General features: G+C 35.5%; 1 protein-coding gene across 1 annotated transcript; it reads left to right on the top strand.

Moving 5' to 3' along the window:
- Positions 1 to 158: 158 nt before the first annotated feature.
- On the top strand, positions 159 to 20942 carry LOC149910068 (cilia- and flagella-associated protein 43-like). The gene is made up of 24 exons (XM_090107192.1): positions 159 to 257; positions 732 to 980; positions 1316 to 1451; positions 1773 to 1936; positions 2112 to 2265; positions 2476 to 2700; positions 2910 to 3121; positions 3332 to 3478; positions 3593 to 3750; positions 3995 to 4214; positions 4431 to 4551; positions 4653 to 4771; positions 4974 to 5141; positions 5217 to 5390; positions 5569 to 5696; positions 5890 to 6084; positions 6448 to 6573; positions 17727 to 17832; positions 18121 to 18279; positions 18649 to 18762; positions 19099 to 19242; positions 19824 to 19976; positions 20287 to 20423; positions 20801 to 20942. Exons 1-24 carry the CDS (start codon positions 207 to 209, stop codon positions 20940 to 20942), a joined length of 3702 nt encoding a protein of 1233 aa, XP_089963318.1. The 5' UTR covers positions 159 to 206.
- Positions 20943 to 20956: the final 14 nt, after the last annotated feature.

The raw sequence follows: 20956 nt of genomic DNA, 5'->3' as shown, positions 1-20956 counted from the left end.
CGCATTTGTGGACATCACGTCCACTACTTGGTTCTTATTATTATTATTTTTTTCATGTAATGTATTCCCTAATAAAGGTAAATTTACCAAACAAACTTTAAAAAAACACCTTCTCCGAGATTGGCATCACTCATCCTGAAATAATTGATTTCAGAAACATAATAAAAATTCAGCTCATAGCGCCTGATTACAATCATATCGCCACCATGAATAAGGATGGCGTGCTCTGCATTTATGAGGTGTTCACTGGAAAACTCGTAAGTTACAGGTCTTATATAATTATTATAAACGTTGAAATATCTTCATGAATTGAAACTAAAAATAAAGTTATTCAATTACGACACAAGTTAAATAGTTTGTATATGAAAAATGGTTAAGAAGGCCACCTTTAAAATTACGTAATAAGTCGTTAATTTTTTATTCCTCAGTTAATTACCTACTGTAGACATGATCATAAGTAAAACACATAGTTCTCATTTTAAAAGTAGGTGAAATGCAATTTCTGCATTTATTTTATGAATGTTTTTAATAAGTGTAATAGGCAGTGTAATAGGCAATATATAATAAATATGTCTTATTTGAATTCCACCCCACCTAACGTTTAATAGAGATGTGATCCAAATATTGAATAACGGATAAAATTATACTAATTTATATTGTTTTCTACGTAGTTTTACCTTTTACCGGTTCCAAATACGCAGTTAAACCTCTACAAACAATACTTGCTCTAGGTCCTAGTAAAATATGTGGAAGGCAACGACATATCCTTCCAAGCCAGTCCCGTGGATCCGCTCCTCATAATATTCGGTGAAGTGGCCAACAACTACGGTATGGCCCTATACCAGTTCCTCCCACCAGACCTTCGGAAGGTCGGCAGCGTGTGCCTGACGCACCAGATTGTGTCCAGGGTTGTGTTCTCGCCGGGGGGAAGGGAATTGGTGGCAGCAGCTATGTCAGCTGGCCATATATTCATTTATAAGGTGATTTGCGGCTTTGTGTTGTTTCGAGTTATCATAATATCATCCACATAAGAACTTGTTCTTTCTTTGCTTCTCGATTGCAAAGAAGGTCTTCAGTTTTTCTTGTTGAATATTTAAGAAGTGATAATATCATCAACATCGGTTTTTTTTCGCTATTTAGAGATAGTCGTCTACATTCGTTTTAAATAGTGTTGATACGTGATGAGTATGTGATTGAATCCATTATTAAGATCGAACCGATTACAAATCGTTTTATGTTTTCTTCTACAAGGTGTTAAACAGCCTTTTCAACGATTACATATTTCCTATTGATCATAAAAATTATATTCCTTCAGTTATCTGAAGATTACAAACTAACCCTTGTCCGTTACACGGAACTGGGTCGAGGTTTGGCGGACTGTTTCCTCATGCAAGTTGGAGAGGCGATGCGGGCGTTCAGCCTAGTGCTATTCTCTGATAAATATCCAATTGGTAAGAAATTTTAATTGTTTTACTAGTCGCTTTTTCTACACCAAAAAAATGTTTTGAATTCTGCAAGTAGGTAGGTATTATCTGTTCCACCAACATTAGTTTCCTATCATTTTCAGCCAAGACTTCTAAATCTACACTTTTACGGCATAATATGGGCTCTGGAAATTCTGGCTTATTCAATATCTTTCAATCAATTCAATCTGTTTGACAAAGTATGCTCGATAATTTCAAGAATAATTTTTCTTCAATGTTGAAATTACCACACTTATCTTAACTTTTTAATTGAAATAAATTATTATTTTAATTAAAATACCTTTTTAGGTGAGAGAATTATTTGCATAAACGCAGACACAGGTAAGGACAACAAGTTCGCCGGCAAGATGGCTGGCCCGTACTCGCGCCTATTACCACTGAGCGGGAAGGACATGGCTATAGCCATACCGCATTTGTCTACGAAGGCTCATGTGCTGAAACTATCGGGGGATGTAAGTTATGTTATTAATTTATTAAATTTATAAGGATTGTAACCGTGATTAAAAAAATGCTATGATGCTTATTGTTTAAGGAGATGAAAATCCAGTTAACCTACTTGTGGAAAAAGTTTGTGATGTTATTGTTCGTAGTAGTGTACTTATCGTTATTTTGAAAAAAAAATTGTAGAAAGGAGTGACGGTATCTGTGAAAATGGCACCTATAATAGAAACTGGTCATGAGCTCAAATATTACGATGGGTTCTTTAACTCGGGAGCCCTTCTGACCTTTGGATATGACGGTACTATTGTCATGCGACAGGCACATGGACCGCAAGAATATGGTATGCATTCAAGTCATTCAATCAGAACTATCTATAAAAAATATAATATACAATTGTAAATCCAGTTCATGACAATGTTAAAACTAAAAACAATAAAACCTTAAATATAAACAGCACTTTTCCCAAATACAAACTAACCACGATCTTAACAATACGAGTAAGACAAACTTACGATATAAGACAAAGACTAACACATCAATATACTCCCAGATTTAAAGCTATCAGCCACCCACCGCTACGAGAGCGGCATACGCGAGGCGCTCATAGACGCGCACAACACGCACATAGCGCACCTCGCCGGTAACGGTACTGTTGTAGTGCAGTACTTGCATGGCCTGCGACTTGACTTACAAACAGAGTTGCATCATGAACCACCGCCCTTGGAGATGTTTGAAGAAGCTAATAATACTATCACTATTATTGGGGAACGGGATAGTAAGTACCTTTCTTGATCTATCCGCTCCAAATCTGTATATTTTAACATTCAAAATCGTGGCAATAATGTTATTTTTATAAAAAATTTAATAACTTCTATTGTTAAATTTGTAACACTGACATTTTTTTTTATTCTCTATAAAATGATGTTATCAAAATATCATGTTCTTTAACATGATTAAAATAAAAGCAATTCTCTTCTGCAATAGAAAACTACCTCGATCTGCAAGAAGACAAAAAAGTTCGGGAAGAAGCGATGGACTACAAGAAGCAACGCGAGGAAGTCGTCAGGTCCTTCGAGTCGGTTCAGTCTCGAGTCGTAGCTTTATTAGAGGAAAATATAGCGGAGATACCATTGCATCAGTTGTCGTTGTCAGAGTTCAACTTACATTTGGAGCATAAGAAGGAAAGGCTAAAACAGGTATTATGCGTTTGAGGGTAGTAGATAAAAATGACCTGAGAAGTAACATTCAGAATCAATCGACGTAAAACATAATTTAAATAACATGAATTTATTCAATATTTTAATCTTTATGATAAAAATATTTACTTTTAAAAACAATCAAAATCATTTCAAAGAGAAAACTGAAATAATTAAATATGTAATGTGCATAAAAATTACACATTCTAGGCAGAGAAAGAGCGTGAGCAAATAAGACTAGATACAGAAGCGCGTATCCAGGCACAAGATAAAGTGACTGCTTGGATTAAAGCTAACTGCTGGGACACAATGCTCACTCCGCGAGTTAAACTGTTCGCTATTTTCAGCCATTATCAGGTAAAAGACTTTGTTTAAAATATTTTTAATTTGAAAAAAATGTAAAGTTGTCATAGACTGTACTGTGTTGTGTTGAAAATGTTGTGTTTACAAAAATTTTGTATAATATTATAGGTAGAAAACTACGCGGTACTACCAACACAGAGAGACAATTGGCCAGAACTGCAACAGATCGAAGCACTCAGAGGAGTGGAAATGGAGAACGATACTGATTTGTTTCGACCTTGGGAAGAATTTGTGGAAAAACCAAGCGTTGAAGATGTTTCTATACCGTAATGATAATAGTACACTACATAATATGGGTCTCCAAATTTTTATTTATTAAGTTTCATCGTACAATATTTGCTATTCGCTTTATTTTTTAAGCATTTTATTTCTCTCAGCAAGTTTATTTCTCACATCCAGTATAACCAATATTTTTTCCGTGTATCGTTAGTTTAATATGACTATTCTATGAATATCCTATGCTAAAATCATTTTTCATTTATCTGAAACATATTCAATACAATTCTCCAGAGCCGGTCCCGAATCTGTGCTATCAATGAAATCCGCTCACAAAAGCATGGAGAGCCAAATGATAGCAGAAGCGCTTGTATCAGAGGAATCTCTAGAAGGTTCCCCATACGTACTCGCGGGATCTAATGCACACCTATTTGTGGAAATACCCACATTCATGATACCGCAGACTGTGGCATTTAGCTTCCTGCAAATGAACTGGTTGCAGCATATCGTCAAGGTATGGTTGTTGCATCAATTTTGATAGAATAGGTGTCATAGCTATTTGGTGATATCCTTAACGTCGATTCCAATTAAGGAATTAATGTGATGGTGGAAAAAATAGGTGTAGAAACAAATTGTAATCCATGCTGGATTCACAATAAAAAATAAAAATTAATTTAGTCAGAGATTATTGAAATACCCTCAATTTAAAATATTTTTGATAATGTTGCAGTTGAATGTGCAAAATATGCGATTGTGGTTCAACAAGCAATTTGACGATCTAATGAATCAGAAGAAACGCGAAGTTGGTCTCGTCGAAGAAAGAAATGCGAGGCTTCGTTTTATCATCGATGGTAATAAACTTCGTAACATTCAAGTGTTAGAAAGCGAAGTTTAAAAAATAATTAAGTGTTATGAAATAAACATTCCATTAATAATATAATTAATATTCTAGAACTAAACAAGTTATCAGACCTCCGCGGTAGCTTCCATCATTTAACAATACTTATTCAAGACCCTGAATGGAAACAAGAAGAACAACCACTTAAGCTAATTAAAGTCGAACCAGAAGAGGTAAGTTTCACTTAATACTTTTATACTCCTACTTCTATTTTGTAATTTATGTCCGTAAGGCCTGGTTAGTGGTTTCACAGATTCCTCATATTATGTCGTGTTTAGCTTATACGTCAGTTAAAATGGCAAATAGTTTACCAGGTACTTTATCAGCCAGCGCTTAAGCCGGTCTGCAATTATGTTAATTTTATACTGTTTACAGTGTAGCATTGAACCATACATAAGCCCAAGCCAAATAGTAATTCCACCTCCAGACCCTGGACCAAAGGATGATTTCCGTGAACGAGCTCTCATAGAAATGATGGATGGAGTTCTTGAAAAACTGTGGCATGAAGAGATAAAGAAACCTATTCCAATGCCCCAGTGTATGGTAAGATATTATTTTATTAATATAACGTATGTTAATAATGTAATGTCAACTTATTGATCCTAATAAATGTTTCAGCTTGATAAAGACCCAGAACATTTCAATGAAGATGACCTCCGCCTTGTTTTCGATTACGAAGCAAAAGTGGCGTTTAGAAATGAAGAACGGGAAAAGTATAGGAAGATGTTGCACGCTGAATACGCGAAGCTTTCACAAGTTCTGAATGAGGGAATAGTTAAATTTAATCAAAAGGTGAAAATTTGTATTGAAATAAAAAATATCTTATTGCTTTTTCAAATTAGTCTGATCTGAACGAAAATTGGCACACATACAGATTGTAATTTATATTTTTGCACATAAGTTTCTTTACTTTTTATGCGGGTATCACGAATGAAGACATAGGCTTGTTAATAAAAATATACTGTTTCAGGTAAAAGAGATGTGGTTGACAAAACTTCGAGTCGATTCTGTTATCGGCCAAGAAAATCTTAATCTGATGCGACTACGGAGAATAAACTTAGACAGAACTGAAATGGCTGAAAAATTGGAAGACATAAGGTAATTGGTAAACAATGCAATTTACGCATTGACTACATGGCATACAGACTTAACGAAAGTTCCTTACGAAAAAAGGCATACCAAATACATAGAAGAAAAGTAAAAAATTCTGAATAGGATAAACATAAAATCACAGAAACATTCGCTTGTCTTGTCCAAAGCTTTGAAAACTGCCCATAAATTTTCTTTTCAGAAATGACATAAGCAAAACAGAAGCAGAAGTGGAAGTGCTCCAACAAGAGTTGCACAAGATACAACAAGAGAGTGAGGACTGTCAAGCGACGTACGAAAGTCTGTCGCAGAAGGACAGACATTTGGACAAGACGTTCAAAAATCACTTTGCCGATCTGTCGCCTATTATTGTCGACCAATGTTATAAGTTTTTCAAGTAAGGGATATTGTTTTGCTTAGGGATATTGTTTTGCATAGTTAAAGACGTGTTGTATCCATTTTTCCGTTTTTTTTTTGTTCTGTTACCAATATTGCTTTGAGATAATTTGTCAGTACTTGACAAGCCGCTTTTACTATTTATAGAAATAAATTTAAATATATATGTCATATTATAAATATTCCGTTTAAACTTTACAGTTTGGAGCTTACAGCTCTCAGTTTACAATGTACAGTTTAAACGTAACAGTTTACAATTTATAACATTTACAGTTTACAACGTACAATTTACAGTGTAACGATTACGGTTTATGTCGATGTATTAATTCACAAATTATGGTTTAACCACATGACGTCTCATCAGAAAGCGCCCCAAGTGGCACCAGCGCGCGAGCATGACGCCAGCAGTGTTATACGAGCTGGCAGGCGCCGTGCTCAGCGGTGTTCGCCCGCCGCTACTGCATGTGGATTGTGGTGATTTCTTTAAAGGGTGAGATCGTCTGCTGTACCTTAATATGGGTTAAAAGTGTTATAATTTATTTCATTTCCAGCATATTTAATATTGTTTATTGTGTTAAGGTTCAAATTAGCTCAGTAGAGGGATATTGAAGAAAAAATACGTGTATTCACTTTGACTGTTTATTTCATACTGGATTTACATTCATCGCATCTATCAATTCACAACAACAATTCAATTAATGTAAAATACGCTTGAACATACCGGCGGCCAAAAACAATAGTTTTTATACAGTAGTAAAATCAACATGAACTCATCTAATAACATTCAAATAAATTTATACAACAACTATAAATAACATATTAGTGGACTGTAAATTTGTAAATAACAATTGTGTATAAATGTAAATCAAATAAACTAACAATCTTTAGGCAACGCTATCAATTTGTATAATGGCCGTTTGAACTCGTGATTACCCTGGCACTGTATCGTCACCACACGGACATGGTTATCTGCCCCAGGATGTAGATCCTTTACTCTTCCCATAAGCCATCTTGTGGGAGGCATGTTATCTTCTTTAATTATCACCATATCCCCGATTTGAGGTGATGGTACGCTGACATGCCACTTGTAGCGTTGTTGTAGTGTATTAAGATATTCCAGTTGCCACCGGCGCCAAAAATCCTGCGTCATTCTCTGTACAAGTTGCCATCTGGACAAAACATTAATCTTTACATTATCATAGTTAGTGTCGGGTACGCCGATTAAAGTTTCGCCCACTAGAAAATGACCAGGCGTAAGGGGTGTATCCATATCATCATCGGCTTGACATAACGGACGAGAATTCAGACAAGCTTCAACCTGGGCCAAGAGAGTACACATTTCCTCATACGTCAAGGTGCTGTTCTTACTAACTCTATTTATGTGCCTCTTTGCAGATTGAACGCCTGCCTCCCATAGACCTCCGTATGATGGCATTCTTGGCGGAATGAAATGCCACGTTGTTCCGTCGTTTTCTAAAACTTCGGCTATTTCATTCGAAATATTACTCTTGCCCGTACTAAATAGATCTTTGATCTCCTTAGCTGCGGCTACAAAGTTAGTTCCATTGTCGCTCCAAAGGTGAGCACAGTGGCCTCTGCGAGCGACAAATCTTCTAAACGCAGCTATAAACGCTTGTGAAGTAAGATCTGTCACAGCTTCCAAATGTATAGCGCGTGTCGCCATGCAGACAAACAAACATATATAACCTTTAGTCGCATGGTGACCACGTCCTTTAGATGTTCTTATCCATACGGGACCAGCATAATCGACTCCACTGTTGATAAACGGTCGATGTCTATTGACTCGCATTGCTGGTAGCTGACCCATGAACTGGCTCTTCACTTTAGCCTTGTCTATAATGCATATCTTACAATTGCGAATACATTGCTTTACTGCCGACTTCACTCCAATCACCCAATATTTTGTTCTAATGTAAGTAAACTCAGTTAACGCACGGCCGCAGCGCGATGCACTCGTGTTATCGGCGCCTGTACACGGTCTGACTCGCTATAAACTCGTCGATACTATTCACTACGGATGTTATCTACATTGAAATAACGTGTGTTGAGCTATATTAATTAATAAAACGTTATATGAACATTTACATAGTCTACATCGAACCTGCCATTGACGTTATACAAAAGTACATTCATACTAAGAGTGAAGTGTTATTACTAAACGCCCGTGCAGTATATTTACGATAACAAACAGGTTTTCGCTATGAGTTTGCAACACACGCCGCCGAGTATTACATTTATAAGCGGCAGCGGTAGCGGAGGCGGATCAACACCGAATTTGCGTGGATACGGCATGGAGGAAACACAGAATTCAAATATTAACATAAGGAAAAGAAAGGAGCGCACGTATGAACAAGATTTTAAAAAAGACCTAGCGGATTTTCGTATTGAAATCATGAATTTTTTCCAAGAATTCGCCAAAGATCAAAATGAAAATTTAACTAAATTGAGCCAACAGATATCATGCATTAAAGAAGATATAACTGCCATATACTCGGTAACGCAATCGCTTACCCAAGAAATAAATGACTTGAAATGTGATTCTCAAAAAATTCGTTCTAGTCTAATCTCGTCAGAAAACAGAATTTCAACCCTAGAAAACAACTTTCAAAAAATAAAATTATTACCTGATCACGACAAAATAAAAACAACAAGCGTTATTGATGAAACCTTAATTTCGGAATTGAAGGAGCGTAATGAGCGTGAAAAAAATGTAATTTTGGTCGGTATTTCGGAAAAAATTGATACAAATTTTAATTCTAGAACCACATATGACTATGAAAAAGTTTTCCAAATTATCTCGACAATATACGAAAATTGCCCGAAACCAATAAAGTGCATACGGTTGGGGAAATTCATTTCCAATAAAAGTCGACCGATAAAAGTGTTATTTAATTCGAATGACACTCCCCGAGTTCTGCTGCGAAATAGAACTAAACTCCCTAAAAATATTTTTATGTATTCTGACCAAACGCCCGCGCAAAAATCCCATTTATTATCAGTAAGAGAAGAGATGAATCGTCGCATTGAAGAAGGTGAACAAGAACTATGTATAAAATACTTCAATGGAGTACCTAAAATTATCAAGAAGACCCAAAAAAACTAAATATTACTCACTCATCCCCAGAAATAACTGTCAAAAATACTTTCCATACATTCTTAAATTGGAAAATGGATAGAAACGATGTGGAAACACTAGGGAACCAAGTTGATAGTGAGATTGGAGTGGGTAATTCTTCTTTAATTGCTAATCCGGAACTTCTTAATGATAGCAGCTTTTCTTCTTATTCCTCTTTTAAAATTGTTACTCAAAATATTCGTAGTATTAATAAAAACTTCTTGGAATTTAAGGTTTTTCTGTCACGTTGTGCGTTCGAGTGCGATTTAATAATACTTACTGAATGCTGGCTAAAAAATTATGACTTTGTTCCACCCCTAGAGAACTATCATAGTTACAACACTACAAGACATATAAACCAGAACAGCGGGGTTACTGCGTACATACGTAATAATATTACTGACATCGAAGTTGTTGAACCAAATTTGGATGATGCTGATGGTCTAATTATAACTATTGCAAAACAATATGCTTTTGTTTGTATTTATCGATCTCCCTCTTTTGCGACAATAGACAAATTCCTGCATTCTTTTGACTTAATATTGTGTAACTTAAGGTTTATTCCTAATATCTACATAATTGGCGACTTAAATATTGACATCAGTAATGAGAACACTGATCAAAGATCTGACGAATATCTAGATTTTCTTGCATGTCACGGTTTCTTACCAAGTCACTCTTTACCTACACGTGGTAAAAGCTGTCTTGACCACTGTTTCGTAAAATCTAATATAAAAGTGGCTACTTTTGTATGTGAGTCTGCAATAACGGATCATTCTGCAATATTTCTTACTTTTTCTAACAAACAAAAAACTAGTATAGCTAAGACAACATGTTTTACAACCAATATAAATTACTCAAAAGCTTCCAAACTACTCTCATTGGTAGATTGGCACAATCTACTATCTACAAATGATCCTAATAGTCTAACTAATTCATTACTTGATACCGTTGGCAATATTATAAGCGATAGCTCCCGATTATTTAAAAAAAACTAATAGAAATTCTATTTTACAACCCTGGATTACACCAGGTTTGCTGCGATGTATACGTTTCAGAGATATTTTACACCGCCGAAACAAAAACGATCCAAATAATAAGGAACTTGAACTCATATATAAACGCTATAGGAATCATTGCAGTAATATTTTACATACTTCTAAAAACAACTATGATAAAATTGAGCTTAATAATAACAGAAAAGATATTAAAAAGTCATGGAAAACTATTAAACGCATTTGCCATATAAACAGTAACTCATTAAAAAGCCCTGATAATGCTTTAAATTTATTAAAACTTAAGAACACTCCAGTTCATTCTATTGAATTTATAAATGATTTCTTTGTTAATATAGGTAATGAATTAGCATCAAATATTTTAAATCAACTAAATTTATCAGAAATTCAGCTCAAATCTAAAAATAATCAAGGCGCCATTTCACTTAATTCATTTGTTTTGTTGGAAACAGATATAGTGGAGGTTACTAGTACAATTTTGTCTTTAAAAAACACTTATGCTTCAGGATATGATGGCATATCATCTATTTTCTTAAAGAAAAATCTTGCTATATTTGGCCCACCGATCACGCAATTATGCAATATATGCTTATCATCGGGTGTGTTTCCTGATCGTTTAAAGCAATCTCAAGTTGTGCCGATTTACAAGTCGGGAGACAGAGACAGTATAACCAACTATCGCCCTATCTCACTTTTGCCAACCATATCAAAGGTTCTGGAGAAGATTATTAACAAGCGTCTCGTTAATTATTTGGAAAAGAATTGCATACTTTCAACTAATCAATTTGGCTTTCGTGCAAAAAAATCGACTAGTGATGCTATCAATACTCTTGTGTCTCTTATTGCTAACAATTTAGACAGGAAGATAAAATGTTTGGGTGTTTTTTTGGATCTGGCGAAAGCGTTCGATACTGTCTCTGTCCCCCTGCTCCTGGCAAAGCTTGAATCAATGGGAATTCGTGGTACCCCTCTAGAATTGTTTAGAGATTATTTATCAAATAGGACTCAATTTGTTAAAATTGGTGATGTACGGAGTCAAAAGCGGTCCATAAATTTTGGCGTTCCTCAGGGATCGGTACTCGGCCCTACGCTCTTTTTAATATACCTAAATGACCTATGTAATCTACACATACCTGACGCGAAGTTAATAAGTTTTGCTGATGATACTGTTATTGTTTTTCAAGGGGAGACATGGGAATCTGCTCGTTTGGCAGCTGAATCAGGCATGCGATTGGTAATAAATTGGCTAAATCATAATCTTTTAACTTTAAATTTTACAAAAACTAAATATATAAATTTTTCTCTTAAAAATAATAATAGACCTCCCCAAAATTTTACTATAAAGGCGCATACGTGCTTAAATGTAGGAAACTGCGATTGCTATACTCTTTGTCCTGTCGATACTATAAAATACTTAGGGATAACAATAGATAAAAACTTAAACTGGAAGCCGCAAATAGATGATTTAAAAAGTAGAATACGTAAACTTATACCAATTTTTAAAAAAATAAGACGCCTTAAGGATGAAACCACGAACAAAATCGTTTATCAGTCTTTGTGCCAATCGCTCATTAATTATGGTATCTCGGCTTGGGGTGGCGCAAACAAAACAACACTTCTTAAGCTCGAACGCACACAGAGATGTATCTTAAAAGTACTGCAATTTAAGCCGTTTAGATATCCAACAAATCTCTTGTACACCGAATGCCGCGTTCTGACTGTGAGGCAATTATTTATCAAAGTAATAGTCCTGGAGCAGCACACAGTTCCTCCATCTTCTTCCGTTGTTACAAAAAGAAAAACCCGCATTGAAGAGATTTACTGTGTGCCGGGTTGTAAAACTCGTTTTGCGAAAAATTTTGCATATTATATTGCTCCCTATTTGTATAATTATATTAACAATAAAATTAAAATAAAAGAAATGAGTAGATACCTTTGCAGTAAATCTTTGGATAAATTTCTGCTTAGCCTCGACTACAACGAGACAGAAAAACTGTTTGTGGCTAGTGCCTTTTAGTACACGTATTACTTAAATTTACCTAATTATTGTTTATCCTCATAAGTTTTATATCTTTAAACCGTAGTGTAAACTTTGCAAAAAATAAATAAATAAAAATAAAATAAAAATAAACTTCCCTACTGTAACACAGTGGCGTCAGCGACTAGCACGGAGGGAAGTAATTTATGTTTATTTGTAATAATTACTATGTCTTACTGAAATAGATTAATTGATGTTTGTAAATTGTCTGGAGGTAAATATATAAATATAAATATACTAAATATACTAAATAATAAATTGTTGTGGATAGTTTTTAGAATTTTATAGTAGAGTGTATTTAGTTAATTTATGTATGAGTTAAGCATTTAATTAATTTATGGCATTTTTTTGTATGTAATTTCAGTATTTATACTCTAAGAACAAGCATATTTTGTATGTCACAAAGTTTATCTCGTGCCTTTTATACCTACGAATCTTTGTTGATGATTTCAAAGACTAAAATTGTTACATTGTAATATTATATTGGTGGTGGTAAGGTGAAATAAATAAATAAATAAATAAATAAATAAATAAATAAATAAATAAATAAATAAATAAACATTAGTTGTATGCCACCATGGAGCGTTTTTGTATGTGCTTCGTTAACTAACAACCTTGTAATGTGTTGATGACTCGGTATTATAATAGGATGTTTAGTTGTATCTGACAGTGATGCATTTTGCAACCGGCCTCCTACTCTCAAAAGACCTCTTTCGTCTATGAATGGAGCTAATGATATCAGTGTACTTCGTTTCTTCACTCTTCCTTCTTTCTTTAGCGCTTCTATATCTTTTTCATAAACCAAGTTTTGATAATATCTTATACATTCTTCTAATATGTATTCCATTTCATGTGATGTTAAATAATGATGTGTTTGTGTTGTCCGTTTCTTACCAAATCTTCTACAATATGCGAGTACCCGTTTCATTCTTGACATAGTGGAAAATCTCTCCCAAATTGGCTTTTCTTCTATAATAACATTACATTTTAGCTTCTTCATTTCTAATTCTATTTTTGGAACATCACATCTCTCAAGTTGAAGGTTTGTTTGTTGTAACCAAACCGGTCCCATCCACCAAATCTCAGAATCTACTAGATCACATGCGTCAATGCCTCTGGTTGCAATATCTGCAGGATTCTCGGCAGATTTGACGTGTCTCCAACATTCGTTATCCAAGACTCGTGTTATACTTCCAACCCGATTTGCAACAAAAGTCTTCAAGTGAATCGGTTGACACTGTAACCATGAAAGTACAACCATTGAATCGGTCCAGGCGAATATTCTGTGTTTAGGTACTTTGAGTACTTCCACAAGATCTTCAATCAGCTCCGCTAGTAGGGCTGCAGCGCAAAGTTCCAATCTAGGTACCGATATTTGCTTTAATGGTGCAACCTTAGTTCGTGATGCAAGTATAGTTACATGTACTTTCTCTTCATGAATAACTCTCAGATATGTAACTGCAGCGTAAGCTTGAGCAGATGCATCTGCAAAACCGTGTAATTCAACTTTGTCCTTATCAAGTGTAGTTTTTAACCAACGTGGTATCTTGAGGTTTTGCAAATGTGTAAGTTGTTCTCTGTATCTTATCCACTCTTCGCGTAAATCCGGTGTTAGTTTATCGTCCCATCCTAAGCTGCATAACCACAATCTTTGTATTAAAATCTTTGCAGTAACAATTACAGGCGAAAGCCACCCAAAAGGATCAAAAAGTCGAGCCACATCAGATAGAATTGTTCTCTTTGTTACAGGAAGCTTCATTTCTGGTAAGTTTACTGATACTTTGAATGCATCATCCTTTCTATCCCATGTTAATCCGAGAATTCTTATTACATCATCTAACTTTATATTTATCTTGTCCCTTGTATCAATATCATTTCTTTGTAAATATTTCAATACTTCTTCTGAATTACTAGACCATTTTTGCATTTGAAACCCTCCTTTAGCTAATATCTCTGTTATTTCTTTACACATGTTCTTTGTCTTCTCAATATTTTCATTTCCTGTCATGAGGTCATCCATATAGAAAGCCTTTTTAATAACATCAGTTTCCGTATAATTATGCAACTCATCATCTGCTAATTGTATTAAAGTACGCACAGCTAAATAAGGAGCTGCTGCTGTACCAAAGGTTACAGTTGTTAGGTCATATTCTTCAATTTGATCATGAGGATTATCTCGCCATAAGATGCGTTGTAAAGGTGTATGTTTAGCAGTCATGTTGATCATTCTATACATCTTAACGATGTCCCCCACAACACATATCTTATGCATTCGCCATGCTACAATTAAACTTCTGAGGTCTGGCTGTAACACAGGTCCAATCATCATACAATCATTTAATGAATAGCCATTAGAACCTTTAGCCGATGCATCAAAGACGACTCGTACCTTCGTCGTTTCTTTGTCATCACGTATTACTGCGTGATGCGGCAGATAAATAGCATTATCGCTATTGACATCCTTTACATGTTTCACGTGACCCATTGTTTTGTATTCATGTATAACCTTTGTATATTCTGTTTTCAACTTCTCATCTCTTTCAAATTTCTTTTCTAGTTGTGTAAATCTCTTCATAGTTTGCTCTTTTGTTTTTCCACATAATTTAATCGTGTCTTCTATACTTTGTTTTAACGGTAAATGTACTTCATATCGTCCTGTTGAATCTCTTCTTGTTGTATTCTTGTAAATCTCCTCACATAGTTCTTCTTCTTTTGTTTGAATCTTCTTCTTTTTGTAGACATCTGTTTCTATTTCCCAGAACCTTCTAAGTAAATCATTATCTTCTTCAACCATCCTTGTTATATGTAGTGTTATTACATTGTGTTTGTTATCTATAACCCTTTCATCTCTTCGACCTGATATAATCCATCCCAAACGTGTTTTCTGCGCCACTAGCCCATCTGACAATTTTACCAATCCTTCTTCTATAATTTTGCAATAGACATCCGCTCCCAACAACATGTCAATTCTTCCTGGTGTATGATAGGTAGGGTCAGCCAATGGTAACATTTGGAGCTCTGAACAGTTTGTCTTGATGTGTGTTGAGGGCAAACTTGTTGAAATAGTCTTAAGAATGTAAGCCCTGACTTCAATACTATCATCTTCTTCTTTCCATCGTGACGAAACTGCGAGATCGACTAGATGTTGTATTTGTATACGATTTCCTTCTCCCACTCCTGAGACTACACCGTTGATTTTGGATTTTGTACAACCCAAAAGTGCCGCTGCTCTCGCAGAAACGAATGTGGCCTCTGATCCCTGATCAATTAAAGCACGAAGCATATGTGTGTAACCATTCTTCGCTTTAACCATAACTTGTGCTGTCGCTAACAATACTTGTTGATCGGGTTGTTCTCTAGAGAAGTGTGCTGTTGTAATGTTTTGTTCTGGTTGTGGTTGTTCATCTTCGTCTGTATGTGTCAGTCTAACCTTATGTAAAAGTGAATGATGTTTTCTTCCGCAAACTCGACATGTTTTCCTTTGTTTACATCGGTATACATTATGATTCGGTTGAAGGCAATTGTAACATAAATAATTCTTCTTCACAAACTCTTGTCGCGTATCAACCGACTGATTCACAAATTCCTTGCAGTTGAATATGTAGTGCTCACCGTTGCAATAAGTACATGATACCGGTGAAACACGAACATGTGGTGTTTGATAAATATCCCGGCGGTCGTCTTCGACTGTGGCGTGATGTGACTTATAAGTTGAAGATTTCTCCCTAGTAGATGTTGTTACTGGCGTGACAAGTTCAAGTGTACGAAACTTAGCTTCAAGAAACTTCTTTAGTTCTGACCATGTAGATAGTTCATCACTTCCATCCTTGTGTGTAAGTTCCTCCCAGTCCTTTAACGACTCTGTATCCAACTTCTGCCCCACCAGAAATATAATTATAGGATCCCAAGAATCGGTGTTAATATTCAAATTATTAAGGCTCTGTATGCACTCTGTTGTTGTATCTAATATTGCTTTAATTTGACTTGCAGACTGGTTCACTACTTTCTTTTGGTTAAATAATCTTTTTAAAATAGAAGTAACAATCATCTTTTTGTTTCCAAATCGTCCCTTTAATGTGTCCCACGCTTGTTTATAATTCGACCCGGTAATAGGTATATTTCTTAACAACATCTCGGCTTCACCACAAACACTTGTTTTCAAATAATGTAATTTCTGTACATCCCCTAATGAAGTGTCATGAACGAGCGCTTTAAATAAATCTTGATAAGTGGGCCAGTCTTCATATCTTCCCGAAAAAGTTGGTAATTGTATCCTGGGTAACTTAGAAAACGATTGTTGACCTTCTACGCATGTTATTGACATATCACACGGCGGAGCGGGTTGATTCGGTTGTTTCAATTTAATTAATAAATCCCGTAAATCGGCTTCTAAGTTGAGATACAAATCTTCATATAAATAATATTCTTCGTTCAGGAAGTATGTCAATATTCCCTTCTGTTCCCGTGGCGTACACTTAACAAGACCGTTGTGAGCTTGCTTAAACGATGCCCAATACTCTTCAATCGTCTGCAATCGCGCTGTGATATAACCTTCCGTTAATCGCTGCTTAGGACATTTCTTTAAGTTTGTTTGTGTTTTTTGTAAAGTACTAGCTAAGTCTTCCAATGTACTTAAATATCCACTTTGTTCCACAGTAGGCGGCGACATTTTTTATATTCGTAAATAGTAAGTAAAATCTTCCAATAAAATCAATCTTCACAAATGTTATAAAACGTAATTATAACTTGTTTACATTAAAACTGCACAATACCGATGCAAAGAACACCCGTGTTATCTAAGGAATGTCGTCTTTTGTCTTCGCTGGTCGAGCTCGCTAATCCCTCCATTCAATTTAATCCTGCTCGAAGGACCATATGTTTATTGTGTTAAGGTTCAAATTAGCTCAGTAGAGGGATATTGAAGAAAAAATACGTGTATTCACTTTGACTGTTTATTTCATACTGGATTTACATTCATCGCATCTATCAATTCACAACAACAATTCAATTAATGTAAAATACGCTTGAACAAATATGCATTTTTGTGCGTGCCTTGTATGTGCTTCAAGTGTTCTGTTATTAGAGTGATACGAAATAATATATAAAAATTAATTCATACTACGTAACTACACTACTCAAAACAAAATAGGGCCCACCTACACTTATCTCAAAGTTTTGCCTACACGTAATTTATAGGGTAGTTATTGGGGTACTTGAGTATTCCCTTACGTTGTTGACATGTTAACGAAACTTTATTGCTGTTTTAACTATTCTTTTTAATGTTATTCTCAAGTGGGTAATCAGAAAAAGTTAAATTTTTGAGTAGTGTATAATAGATGTACTTAGCAAAGTTAACATTTTCTTTCTCTCTCTTTCTGAACAGTTGTTGAAAAAACATGTAATACAAAATATGAAAAGACTGATTAGACTTCATAATCAAATTTATCATGCAGCGTGGAACAATTGGACCAAATCAGCAACATGCCACCCGTGATGGATGAAGGGCTGTGGGCTACCATGTGCAAGCTGCGCCGCGTCAAGATAGAAAACGAAATACGGGTAATGCTAAATTACTGTACGTACAATAACTGTACCTAGACGTTATTCAGAAAAAAGAACTTATGTAGAATCTATCCAGTCTAATTTAATTTCTTTCACTATTTCCATTTCTACTCCTACTTCTTCTTCTTCTTCTTTTACTACTTCTACTTTTACATCTACTACTTCTGCTGTTTCTTCTACTAATTCGAATTGCACGTCTACTACTACTTCTTCATCTTGTACGTCTACCTCTACTTCTGTGTATCTATCTACCAAAATAACCCTATTCCTTGCTATATCTACCAGATGCGCGCAATATGCCAAGAGATGGGCTACGTAGAGTGCGCAAGTACAGCTTGGCGTGGAGCAGCACACGCTCGACGAGTCCGGCTCGCTCGATTAGCTGATACTGTGAAACAACATAGAGAGCAAGTGGAGTTTGCTGCTAGGAATAAGACTCTGCAGGTAAGGGTACTATAGGTACACGAGTTGAAGAAGTTCTCTATAGGTTTGTATTGGTAAGTATTGGTAACCATCTTGAAGGTAGCCGTAAGGTGTAACTTAGAGCAGCCGCAACCAGTGGTTCTTTATTGAGACCTCTTACGTTCTTACTCCATTCGCCATACTACGATTATTACTATGTCTACCAAAAAGCACTGTTACAAAATATATAAATTTATGGTAGATAAGCACTGAAAATTATATCAATCAAGCATGACATTGGAGACTTGCGTCAGATTCATCTCCAGTTATAAGCTGAAAAGCAAAAAAATGTCCAATATATTAACTAAATTACACAAGACAGTGATAATCAAAATATATTTTCCATTCTAGCTAGTTCTACCAGCGGGGCAAGTAGAAATAATAACGACTGGTCACATGGAAGATTTTGAAGACGCCACGCTCATTCTCCGTGAAGACATCGAACAAATCAATAATCTTATATTGGTAAAAAAGTTTTCTTCTACATTATAACCATATCCAAATTTTTTTATTAAAAATCAATTTAAAAAATATATAATATGAGCATATTGTTTTTCTACCACAGTGTTGCATTTTGTATACCATGTATTAACAAATTTGATTTTGATTATCAGTTGCAAAGTTACCATTTATTTCTTTTTGTTCTTGGCTTTTGCTCTTCAACGATATTCCCTCTTTACCATATTTTATCATTCCCTTCTATTCCATTTATAACCGAACTATTATAACAATCACACTTAGCAAATTAACCTAACCAGAACCCAAAGCCAAAAATTTACGAATTACCCCCAAAATCCATAGAAAGTGGGTGACTGGAAGTTACGCATGATGCGCAAACAGATGGACTTCCGCAAGGGCATCCTCGCCAAGGAGTGGGAGCACGCGCAGGTCGCCATGAAGCTGCGGCACATGCAGCAGGAGCTCTACTCCTACCAGCGGCTTAAGGTTAATATTATGGAGTTCCAAAGGGGATCAAACTCAAACTTAAACTCAAACATTTATTTATTCAATTAGACTTCCTTTAGAAGCACTTTCGAATCGTCATTACATATTTTTAACACATACCAAAAAGTAAATCGCCACTATACACCAATCATTATAGTAGAACACGCACTTTAGTACTTTAATAGTTTTGTATTACACATAGAGCAGGAACTGGAGCTCTACTCCTACCAGCGGCTTTAGGTATACTAGAAACAATAATTAATTGGATTTGGGAGACAGTAAAGAAGAAGAAAAGTGGGGAATTGAAAAGGGTAGATGTAAGAAAAGGTATATTTTTCGTGCCGCAGCGAGAGTTTTTCTCCTACTGTGACAAGGTCGTAACTATTCGATAACAGAAGGCATCAGACAATAGAAACACAACAACGGGCAGTAGAATTTTAGTATATCTGCGGTACATGATGCAAGAACTCTATTCGAATTAATATCTCCATGTGTTTGGGTCATAATAAATAATTGATGAGGAGATAAGAACAATGGGGTGCAGCAATCGTGATACAACAAAATTCATAAATTTTGTACAGGTACCAAAAGAACTGCAACTGTATCTGAAGAACAAGGAATTGGGCTACACAGACGAACAGGACTACCTTCGTATGGAAAAAGAGATGGAGGCGTCTAAAGTTTCCGTTAATAAAGTGCTTGCGCAACTTATACGGAGGGTGGAGGAACTTGAGGTATGAACTTTTCAGGGTAACAAATTTAGGGCTTGAAATTCGTTTGAGGGTAAAATCATAAATCTCATAAAATTGTACCCTTGTTTTTTATGTAATGCACTTTTCTTGCAAATACCAAATTTTACTTAGATAGGTCAGTGTAGACTCAACTGTCAACATTATCTCTTTCTCTCTACTTCTAACTTCGCTATTAATAAGTATTAGACAATAATATCACGTCCAATATTAATTAGAGGTAGACGATACTTCTATAAAGTTGTGACCAAATATAACCTTTTAACAAAATTCCTACAACTTATTAATTTTATAGATAAAAATCAACGCATTAGAGGCGCAAGCGCAAGACCTAGAGAAGCTGATCGTCAGCTTGAACGTGAAGGTGTCGGAGAAGCGACTGCACGAAGATCCACTGGAACCGATCCGTATACGGCGCATCTTTAAGAAACGGTAAGCAGTGGATTTTTTTCGTTTATTTACTTAGTTTAAAAGTATTATTTCTGAACCATATTTTGTAGTATTATTCCCGCGGCTACGATATCGAGGTTAAAGGAAATCCCCAAAAGGAAGTTTCACCACGGTAAAAGTAGCCTAATATATTATATGTTACTGTTTATTTTCTTAACGATCTCAAGGACATAAAGATGCTATATAAAACATGCTATGTGAAAGAAAGGCATAGGTTAGGTTAGGTTACACATTTTAGTTTTTACCATTTTTAATATTAGTATTTTTAAGGTAAAGCAGGGTGATCAGCTGGAATATAATATTCTTTCTTTTAGAATTATTTATCCCTTAATTTTAATGTTCTTTTATGTATTCCTCAGCATGGAAACCCTAGTAATGCGCAGCAAGCTGATCCGCGACGTGCAAGCGAACCACACCAACGTGGTGCTGCTGCAGACTCAGCTGGAACTGCTGCGGCTCAAGACCTTCCCCACGCTGGCCAGCTTCAGAACCCTGGAGTAACCCCGAATTTACGA

Source organism: Colias eurytheme, chromosome 2 (genome assembly GCF_061535395.1).
Source record: "Colias eurytheme isolate Ceu_HAF_F1 chromosome 2, ilColEury1 Martin Lab GWU primary, whole genome shotgun sequence".
NCBI classification, from domain to species: domain Eukaryota; kingdom Metazoa; phylum Arthropoda; class Insecta; order Lepidoptera; family Pieridae; genus Colias; species Colias eurytheme.
Note: the sequence above shows the minus strand (reverse complement) of the source record. Positions and strands in the feature narration are given on the sequence as shown.

Excerpts from the sequence above, each read along its gene's own strand:
- LOC149910068 (XM_090107192.1), top strand. The coding sequence starts at position 207 with ATGAATAAGGATGGCGTGCTCTGCATTTATGAGGTGTTCACTGGAAAA. Across the intron at positions 258-731 it reads AGGTGTTCACTGGAAAACTC|GTCCTAGTAAAATATGTGGA; the intron begins GTAAGTTACAGG and ends TACTTGCTCTAG. Across the intron at positions 6,574-17,726 it reads TGTGGTGATTTCTTTAAAGG|CGTGGAACAATTGGACCAAA; the intron begins GTGAGATCGTCT and ends TTTATCATGCAG.